This window comes from Mesitornis unicolor, unplaced genomic scaffold (assembly GCF_000695765.1).
Source record: "Mesitornis unicolor isolate BGI_N332 unplaced genomic scaffold, ASM69576v1 scaffold26365, whole genome shotgun sequence".
Lineage (NCBI taxonomy): Eukaryota > Metazoa > Chordata > Aves > Mesitornithiformes > Mesitornithidae > Mesitornis > Mesitornis unicolor.
The window spans coordinates 51,332-62,650 of NW_010185247.1; the positions used below are offsets into that span (position 1 = coordinate 51,332).

General features: G+C 37.0%; 1 protein-coding gene across 1 annotated transcript in view; it reads right to left on the bottom strand.

The window, feature by feature from the left end:
* BRE (brain and reproductive organ-expressed (TNFRSF1A modulator)) overlaps positions 1–11,319 on the bottom strand; it is a gene marked incomplete at its 5' end in the record, with an annotated part of 114,855 nt that overhangs the window by 23,721 nt on the left and 79,815 nt on the right. The window contains one exon of the mRNA XM_010184783.1: positions 3,230–3,232. Within this exon, the coding sequence (XP_010183085.1) occupies positions 3,230–3,232 (3 nt within the window). The remainder of the gene's footprint in view (positions 1–3,229; positions 3,233–11,319) is intronic.

Sequence of the window (11,319 nt, forward strand, 5' to 3'; positions counted from 1 at the left end):
GGAACAGGTTACCTGCTTTGTTAAGCTTATGTCAACAACTACAGAGTTGCTTTCAACAGTCTCATTAACTCTAAAATAATATCTTTACCATCTAATTTTATAGCTTTTTAAACAGGGTATGAAATGTGGAAGGGATGTTTTGGCAAAAGCATAGAGTTTCTGAAGGAAAAATGCTCCGAACAGATAAGGCAGGTTTACCTCGCCTATAAGCACTGGAGAGAAGAGATGGAAAAACAAAATCATGCCTGAAATGCATGCTGACCAATGCACATTACACTACAATTATTTCAAAGTACTTAGATGGCAATATTTAGAATATTTTCCATATACTGGTCACCTGTTCTAGAGAAAAGGCTTATTCATCTTTTTTAAGGCACTGGATAAATCTAGATACTTGTTTTCTCAGAAGTCAACATTTACTCACTGAATCTTATGTGCTGTGTGAATGCTTGGATGGTACTACACTGGTTATCGTACTGACCTTTTGGATGCTTGAATCTGCTGCAGTTTATTGCACCTGTCATTTGTTTTGCACTCAAACACTGGCTGATCTGGATATTTTACTGCTGAGATTTCTATTTCTACAAGATTTCATGGCCTGCACAACCTTAATTCAATCTCTACTTGCTTTATGGAGCAGCCTTCAAGCAGCAGATAACACAGTATTCTTTCCAGTTCAGTTCCCAGGCTGGACAGAGCTGGCCAAAGGAGACACTGTTTGGGTTTGCCCTATCTGGTCGACTCTACCCCTCTGCATTTATTTACTGCACAACACTGAAGTATTACTCTACTTAAATATGTATTCATATCTGCATGAGCTTTTAAGCGTTTATTATTCTAATCAACATAAGAGATGACGATAGCTACATAAAATGTATTAAAAAGTTGCTTCACAGCACTTTAGTAAGTTGAGAGGCTATTTAGGGATTCCAGACCGGGAATGAAGGAACAAGGAAAGGACAGTCAACCTGTCTACTGATGCTGAGTGCCAGCCTGTAGGACCCAATTCTCCTGAGAATTAGTAACAGACAATACTTTGTATAGCCACACACAACTCCTTCCTGACTGCCACAGTATGTACTTCAGAATCAACGATTACTGGACACGTGAAAAGTTTTATTTAAATTATTTCACCAGAAGAACAAAAAGGGTACAGGACTGATGTGCCAAACCCAAATCTCCAGAGAGCACTGAAAAGTCTTAGCCTGATACTATCCGTTTTCTTCCCGAAATTCCCTGACTCACTCCTGGCTTATCATCCAACTTTGGCTAGAGACTGACTCTGCATTCAAGTGCTTTCGACAAAGTAAGTAATGGAAACAGGAAACACATATTCCAGGCTCCAGAACTGTCTCTTCTTAGTAAATATTCATCATCTTTTGGCTTGTTCTTTTTGTTTGGTTCACTGAATTGCACATTTTCTCTGCCTTTACTTGCAACTGAGCTCACACTGCTGGGAAAAAAACAACTTGTGGATTTGAATGCACTGCCTCCAACTGAAAAGTTCCTTGGATTCAGAGCTCTCCAGTTTTCATGATGTGTTAATGTGGACGAGAGCCATATGAATTTACAACACAACCCAGTGGTAACACAGGTATTATACTATGGAATGCTCCTTACACATCTATCAAGCTCTGTTTAAGAAAGAAAATTTCTAGTAGCTCTTCTGATGTGACTTCTCCTATGGGAAAGCTGCTCCAGACAGTCTGTATGATGGGTGAAAAATCTTCACCTAACTTCAAGGGAAAACAGCTCTCTTCGGTTTTCACACAGAAATTCCAGTACAGAAGCCTTTCAGGAATCATACCGGTCACCACACCTACTGAGATACCTGAACAGATTCAGCCACAAGCATTTTGGGGACTGTAGTAGCTAGCACAAATCTCTGCTGGACAAGATTTCAGGCTATTTTGCCTAGTGAATCTTTCTTCAGCTCTTGTGTGCTGAAGGCCTTTAGCCTACATTCTGCTGGCAAAAAAGGAAAGGGTGAATTTGGCTCAAAACACAAAGAATTACAAAATGCCACAGATATCCTGCTCTGGTGTGTGATGATGCAGTCTTGCAGGAATGAGAGAGCAAGGATGACAAATAACATATCAATGGCATTAGTGTGAGACTTTAGGTTAACAGAGCACTGTCATAGGAATTTGAATTTGTTAAATATTATTAGGGCTAACATCCTTTCTGGAGAAAAACAGGTTCTTTGCAGGATGATGATATTTTGAAATTAACATTTCAAAATTTCAAATGTGAAATAAAAAGCTGTTTATGGAATTTTAGCTGAGACACGGTGCTTTGGGTGTGTTGGAAATCACAGCTGGTTTTGAAATAATTAAGTCTGCCCTTGCTATGAGAAATGTTCACACCATCGGCAAAGTGAACACTTGTATAGTAAATGAGGAAGACGATTTACATACAAAGAATTTCCACATAAATACTATGACAAAACAAATAAAAAACATGGTAAACACATTACTTGCAGACTTCAATGAGACTAGAATAAATTTATCACTTAGCTAGCTTTGTTATAGTTTGTTAGTGGAGGCTTTTTGTCTTTCTAAATATAAAGTATGTAACCCATTTTTATTTGAAGAAGACTGCATGACACTGCTGTATTTATCTTGTGGTTCTCATTCTACTGATAATGGGAACTACAATATAATCTAGGCACTAATGGCAATGAGATTTATGATTACTGTTATTCTGATTTTATATCAACATAGACAGATGATACAGTTGTAAAAATATCCCATGTCTTTATCATAACCTGTATCTTTCTTTTCAAGTACTCCATCCTTCACAGAAAAACAGCTTTTTAAAAAATGCAACAAAAATAGTTTAAATACCTTAAGTTACAGTCATGTGCTGCAGACAGAGCATCTCATTCTTTATTTAGTCTTACAGAGGAAACTAAGTAACAGATAAAATCAAGATATTCTTAAAGCAGTTTCCAGCTATGCGGTCAAAGACCATGAAAAAGTGTAACTTAACCCAAAAACTGCTTTATAATGTCTTTTTGCTTTGGAGTGTCATCACCCACCTCAACTATGTCACATGCTTTCAGACTTTTCAGCAAGACTGGACTACTTCCTAAAAATATCCCATTGAATATCTCATAATTCTATGCTGAGCCTAAAGCAATGGCATAATGACCTCAAAGGTATTTTCCTTCTCTAATTTCTGGAACCTTGATTATTTTCATTACGAGAAAGGCTTATTTTTACCTCACCAGCTTCAGCTAGTGAGATCTATTTATCATTATTTTTGCTTCAAATTCTCAAAGATCTTCATTCCCTCCCCCTTCCGTTTTTATTTCCTTTTATTGTTTCTGCTGTAACAGTTTCTATAGTAACTTCTCTAAGTGCTGATGAGATTGATGCTACGAAAAGCTGCCTCTGCTCCATCTGAATTGCTTGAAGCTCGTTCTTTAAATACAGTTGCAGTTGTTACGGATGTAAAAAGCAAACTGTGCCCTTTCTTGGCAAGTGCTGGGGACCATCGCATGTAACTGGTGGGCAAAAGGCGAAGACATTTCCTCTGCTTTCCCAGTACCGAGACTCACTGCTAAATACTGAGAAGTTATAAATTTCTTTCCAGCAAGACTGGAAGACTTCTAAAGCATGTTTTCACCTGAAAAGTAGCTGTGCAAAACATTGGCTTCTCTCACTGACACTTTATTAAGCTTATGAGGCTTGCAAATAAGTTCTTTTTCCTTTTTTAAACACTGCCTAGGATTGGAAAGGAAACTGATTTATTTCATTCTCATCTGTGATCAGCGTGACATTATTCTGCAGGTCAGAAGGACCCTCTGCTGACACACATGCTAACCTGTTCTTTCAAGCTTCCCTCCATGCAGGCTTATGGCTTTCAAATCACAACGCAGTGTAATCCCGCCTGACCCAGAGCGCCAACTAAGCCACTCCAGATATTTTTAACGCTAAACTGAAATATACTTTACCGCAATACGGGCCCATTGCTTCTTCCCACTCCTGAACATTACAATTTATCAGTTTTGCCCTTGAAGGCACATTTTGCAGTTCTAAAGGCTTATCCTTCTATTGCCTTTTCATGGCCTAAAGAACTAGTTTGTGAAACATACTCTTTTAAGCCACACTTTCTAGACTACCAGTCATTTTTGGTGCTCTCTTATGAATATTCCATTTGAGGATTAAGAAAGACAAATAGCAGGATCACAACCCTGAGCTTCAGGGAACAGACTTTGAGCCATTCAGAGATCTTGCTCCTCCAACGGAAGAATCCTATGGGATAATGGTCCTGGAGAGAAGAGGGGTCCATGATCACCTCCTCCAAGCTCAAGAATGGGTCACCCTAATGAGCAGAAATTCAAGCAACAGTAGCAGGAGACCTACATGGATGAATAAGGAGCTCCTGACAAAACCCAAACACAAAAAGGAAGCACACAATATACGGACACTCTCTGAGCACACAGATACTGGGTTGGGAATGTCAAACCTCACCTAGTTGAATCTGGCAAGGGGAGTTAAGGACAAGAAGATGGGCTGCTACAGGAATGGCAAAAGGAAGACTTGGCAAATAGTAGGATTGCTGCTGAATAGGGCAGGGGTACTGGTGACGAAGGAGACAGAAAAGCTGTTTAAGCACTCCCTCCTTCTCCCACTCAAACATTTAAGCATCTCTGTGACCAGTTCCATCTCTAAACCAAGGTGCATTTCTTATTATTAAAAAGTAAAATGTATTTATCTATTTCATAAAAGGCATGTAGCAGTCCTTTATGTGTCACTGCTGTGTTACAGATGGATTCTTAGAAGAAGTTTTCTTTGGTGACAAAGTAATTGTCATTGGGTAGAAAGATGAAGGAGATAGGAAAGGATTCAGAAAATCTTTCTCTGCTTGATGCAGCTCTTATTTCTAGAAACTTTTTATCTCTAATAATCCTGTTTTGTTTTTTTTCTGAAAGCATTGCCTGGTATTGAAGCCAGGACTGATCCACGTGAAACCCATGCTCATCATCTCCTCTCCAGACTGAAAACAAAATACTTGCTTTCTACTTGCTACTATGAGCAATTTTCAACTTGCTGTATCTCACACCTTTAATGCAGTTCTCACCTTAGAGAAAAACTATCTGTGAATGCCATGTGAGACAATGTCAAGATGTGTTGACACAAGACATACAGTAAGAAGAAAAAGTACCACAATCCTTACTTAAATCCCAACTCTGTTAATGATTTTAATAATTTAATAATTACTTTTTTTTCCAAAAATTAAGTGGATAAAGTAAGATTGTATCACTTCCCCATCTTAGGCATCTTTTCTGCAAATTTATTAGTTATCTATCATATACTTGGGCATGTAGTAGTAGTACTCTAGATATATCTATCAGATAAGAAAAAGCAACAGTTCACTTTTCTGAAAAGTGCAATTTTATACAAAGTTATTACAAAACCTTTCAGTCCATTTGTTTAAGTGCTCACAGTTCCTGGAAGAACATCAATTAATGTCTACAGTAATATACTAGAGTTTTAAAAGTATGGCAGATACATGCATTTCTTAGAAATTAAAAAGGTAACATCCACAGCAAAGTGACACTTAAAAATACTTTGCCAGTCCACCCATATTAGGCCACCATAAAATACTTGTAAAACCTAATTCTTATCACAACAGTTGTTTCCTATTTGTTGCTTCTCATACCAAGTTTTATGAATCGTCTTGCGTCCATTCTCTGTTTTTCAGCAGAATTATAAATACAAACTTAAAACTAGTTTATTCTTAGTGACACAACTGAAAAATGAACACAGAGAAACAGAAAAAGAGGAAAAGAAAACCTCTGTTTTCAGGTTCATTTGCATCCACTATGAACACATAAATATAGAACATCTCATTCAGCTCATGTACAAGTAAATACCCTGGAAGGAACTGAAGGAACACAAAGTTTAATGGACTTTTAATGACGAAAATTAAATTATCAGCTTTCAATATGAATTTGGCAGCATCCCTTAGAAATAAGAAAGAAAAACACTCTACAGAGAAAAATGATCAGCAAAAGGCTAATTAATATTCCGAATGTTGCAATTTAGTCCAGGGATTAGCCCCTGCCTATGCCTAAGTGCAGAACCACATGCCTCTGATTCAGGCTATTTTCCACCCTACAGCCTGATCGACAGCACTGCATTGGATCTGCAGCTTTCATTGACTTCAGTTAAGCAATATGCACCTCACTACACAGGAAAGGTCAGAGAATGCTTCATTTTCTGGTGATTAAGAGAGTGCAAAGTTTTGAAGAGATCTCTTCTGCTCAGGGTATATTTTGCTGTAGACAGAATGACGTGTGCTCAGGAACTTTCACGACCAGTTTCAAAGAAAATTCATGGTACTGATTAAAAGTATGGAGAGAGTCAGAGGAAAAGCCTCATGAGAGACCCTTCTCTGCTCACTGAACAGTCAAAAAATTACTCTCAAGCATTAGATCCAAATGGCTTCTGCCAGCCAGTTTTACATCACGGGGGCTTTGTTAATCTTCAATTTCTCATTGAAGAACGAAATGACATCCCTATACAATCTTTGCAGACTTTTTAAATCAGCATTCAACTTCTCATATTAGACTCCTGAAAGATTTATTTTGTTATGCTTGACATTTCTGCTGAACTATCTTGCCTTCCTGACACTACCAGACAGCAGTCCATTCTCCTACACCTTGTTATTCACACTGACATGTTCTCTTTCTCCTTCTCCCTTGGTTTTCAGAGAGTCATAAACCCCATTTTCACTTAAGGAACAATGAGAAGAATAAAATAAAAGCACTATGTAAGGAAGTCGCAATACCTCATTAGATAAAAGCCCACAGAAGCTATCTAATGTAAATACTCCAGTGAACACTTGGTACTTTTTTAGAAAATGACTTGGGCAGAAAACAGTTTATTTTCCGATATGTTTTCTTGAAAAGTCTTATCTTTCATAATCAGACTAACTTCCCTGAAGAAGTAGAGTCAATACAATTTAATTTCTTCCAAAGACTTTTTTCATGGAATTTTAAGCGTTAATTGCAATGACTGCCAGGCACTGATACTGATGAAGAAGAGCAACTCTTGAAGGTTATCTTCCCTTCAGCTTCCAAAACACATGTGAGCAAGCCTTACATGACAGAAAGCTGAAAAAAAAACAACTCTAAAACTACCAATCCCACTCAAATGTTTGTTCATACTCCAGAAGCACACAGGAGTCATCGAGCGTATTCCAACTGCATTAAATACTATATCCAAACAACAAACACTAGCTACTTCTCACATTTACACTATGGCCAAAGCTGCAGGCAGATAAAGGTTTACTGAAATATTAACAGGAATATTTACATGAAATAGTCTCATGTTCTGGGTTCCATACTGCTTGGATAAACAAATTATTTCTTAAACATTTTTATTATCTCAGTGACTGTGGAGTTAGTGTGGCAGGCATGGAATTTTTCAAATAGGACTCTGCAGAAGCAATTTCAAAAAGAACAATAAATACAATCTCAGATGAAAGAAAATATTTTTGCCTCCTCACATAAGCTCTCCTAAACCCAAAGAGCGAACACTAAGTGATCAGACACATGTTCATCTAGGAAAAATCTTCCATTTAAGACTTTACCAAACCTCCTTGCTAGCCACATACTACCACAAAGTCTAACTTGTTTATTTAAACAGCTGCTGGAGGAATAGATGAAGGGCCTGACGAATGCTCATTAGCTCTGTTATGTTGACTTTCCAGAGGTGGGGCAATCTCCTTTAAAGGACAGGTAACAACTTAAACTACACCAGGTGCCTGAAAACTTAAGTTACCTAAATTCTAAGGATTACTGCTGCTCTACTGAATTAATAAAACAATACCTGAAGCCTAAAGAGATATTTCTGCTTGGAAAGGGAACTGATAGAAGGAATTACTTCTTCAATGCAAATTTGTTTATTTTCAGTGAGTGGGACACATTCCTCTTTCTCTGAACAGCACTGGAATAAACTGCACTTTATTTGCACAGTAGTGTAAACTTACCTTCCCAGTTACTAACATTCTTTTCCCAAAATGTCCAATTTGGTTTTTTCCTGTCTTCCAAAGCCTCATTTGATGAACATAACTACCAAGAATTCTTTGTGTCTTTAGTTTCCAAGCTGCTTTCTGTGGACAGACGCCTAATTGAGATCCACAAGAGCTTTATGTGAGTGAACCCCAGTTTTTTAGCTCAGGCCATCAATTCAAACCATGGAAGTTGGCTGCATTGGCACAAATTGCTCTGCTGACAAATGTGTGCAGACAGCAATATCCAAACAGGAACGCATCAGAAGCTGGCATTGATGACTTCCACCAAAAAACCCTGAATCCAGAAGGACATGTCCACCCAAAGCCTGGGCAGAACCTCCCATAATCCAATTCATGCTCTGGGGCGCTTGCTTGCTTCTGTCTCCTGTGTAAAAGCTTCCTTCTTGCTGTGATGCTGCCTATTTCTGATCTATTCTGTGACAGAGGTAACCACATAACTGCACAGACAGGTAAGAGTGTGGGGTAAAAAGCTACTTCAGTTGGCACTTTCATAGCAAGAAAGCTTGTTAATTAAACTTTAGCTTTAACATGACCAGCACTTTGGACCTCCTGGGTCACTGGTATCACTCAACACAGAACCCGAAATCTCTTAGGTAGCCAAAGTCAGTGGCAGCAAGTGTTCCCACCACAACTTCACCTAATGAGATCCCATACAAACTTAAGATACAAGTACTGGCAGCTTCCAACATTCCCCATCCCAGAAAACATTGTTCCATGAAACAAATCCTATTTTGGTTAGTATTTGTCCTTTTCAGGATGTCTTAAATAACCACTGACAAGAGCAGTGTTCCATTTGCTATTGCAACTGATCTAACTTCTGTCCATCTCCTTTGTGCTGATCACTTAAAAATCTCATACGATAAAAATTGATCTTTGAAAAGCTTATATACAGGTTGTTTTGGAGTCCTATTCTTGTGCCCATACCAGTAAGACTTCTTAGTTCTTAATTACGCACAGAAATGCAACTTGTGTTTACATTTACATATGGTATAAAGACACAGAATGTATGCAGGAACAAGAATCTGAAAACATCTCTCTCTCCAAAAACTAATCATAGCTGATTTATAAACAAGAAGAGAAAGAAATCAGCAGTATACTGAAGTTTACTTACACAGTTTCATGCTGAGACCTACTCATAAACAGTATCAATATCAAAACCACTAAGCCTGATTAATGATTTCCTCTTCCATGTGGATGCATGAACTCTTCTGTTTATTTCTCCTGTCATATATTTGAAAGCACTTGATTAAATTCTTAAACTAAACCACTAAAGCAACAGTTCCTTTGACTGCTCTTTGATCTAATATAGTAACTTCAGCAGCTACATTAATCTAATGATTAAGTTTGCAATTAGGTAGCTCTTCTGTGTTTTAAGGTAGAGTGGGTAGACTTGGCTCTTCATTCTGTATCTACAGCACAAATCAATTTTTTTAGTGAGTAAAATTGTTCTGAGGTTATCTGGTTATTTGACAATCCAGAACTTTCCCATTTCTCTCCTCCTATCTTTAACTCAGTTTATTCAGTAAAACTATTCTGAATAATTTCACTTTACTTCTAATGTGGTTTGCTTCCTAGTTTCCAAACAAGTTTGTAACTCTGAATGTAAATAGTTGCAAAAAAAGACTAAAGTTATTTTTTAAATCTCTGAATGTACCTTCTAAAGGAAATACAAATCATGTTAGGGTTTATATTTCTCATAATCTCAATTAAACCTAAAATTTTAACCAAAATTAAGATGCTAGTAAAATTTACTGTGATCCCTTTCATTCAATTTGCCATGGTGCTTGCTGTACACTGACCCGTTTATTCTCCTCTGAATATTTTCTCTTCATACTATAAAATATAAAGTAGAACAGTTTTCAACTTACGGCTATCTCTCCCAGACATTTTATTAGATGCTTGCTAAATATTCAACCATAATATACATAGTTATGCCAGTGGTTAAGAGATGAAAGCCTACATTACTTCACTCAGGAAATGAAGTGCAGGTTTCAGTCCTTTCATTGCAATATCCTTCAGCGCATGGAACATAAATGTTTTTGCAGTGGATTGTTCAGCAAGCAGGTGATGCAATGGCTTACACAGCTCACCCACTGCATGATTCCTAAGGCCACAGGGTTAATACATAGTGATAAACTATTCAGTTATAATTGCAGCTTTCATGCCAGTTAAATTGAGCACTCTGAATCTCACATGGTTAAAATATACTCTATTATTTAACAGAAATTTGAATTTTGATTCCCCTGAAATCTAACTGCTTCAGCATCTAAGCGGTTATACTATCCCATGGCAAAAATAAAATCCACAGCAATTTTAACACTGATAAAATTAAGCCAAAACATACTGGGGAGTAAGGAAGCTATGAAATCTTCAAGAAGGTTGTACATAAAGAAGCACCATCTCATAGAAGACAATCAACCAGTGACCGATTCTCAACTGCAGTTGAAGAATAAGATGTAATAAGGACAAGTTTTCAAAAAATATCAGTTTCATTTCTTTTTTCCACAACATAAACAATATTAATATGGTGGAACTTTTTAATTTCAAGTTTGAGTTTTCTAGACCTCTTATGATCATTACTGTCTGGAAATCTTTGATGACAAAAAGAAAACGATCAGTGAGACAATTTTTTATGATCTCCAATACAACACAGGGTGAAGGACTCCTCTGAAATATGCCAATCCCAAATTCTTGCTTTAAAAACTCTGCAACAAATTCCTATGATGTCATTTAGACACCATTAGTTTTCCACATGAAAAGTCATCCCACAATAAAAAAATGACGTAATCTAAAATATCTAAATCTAAATGACATAATCTAAAATGCAGTGCTAGAGTGTCAACAAACACCAATTTTACAGCTGCCCAGACTGCACTGTAATTATTTTAAACAAAGATGACAAGTTTAATAATCAAAAATAAAAGATAACATGACTGAATTTCCCTGGACCAAAATACCTTTGATACTTGTGAATTTCAGCTTACCATAGGGAAAAATAACAATTGCTACTTACGGTAACATGTATAAAGCAGTAACAAAGCCACACTCACTAATTTCTACATTAATCCTATATATTTATTTAAGAATGTCTTTTTGAAAGTTATACAATCTTGATTTAAAAATTTCAAATGAGAGCAAACCTAACTACATAATGTAGCAAACTGTTAGACAGTTTTGCCTACACAGTTTCAGTCTAGGAATAACTTCTGGCTCCTAACGACAGTATAGCATCATTTTGCATTTAATGTATTTTCCCTAACCTGAAGTGTC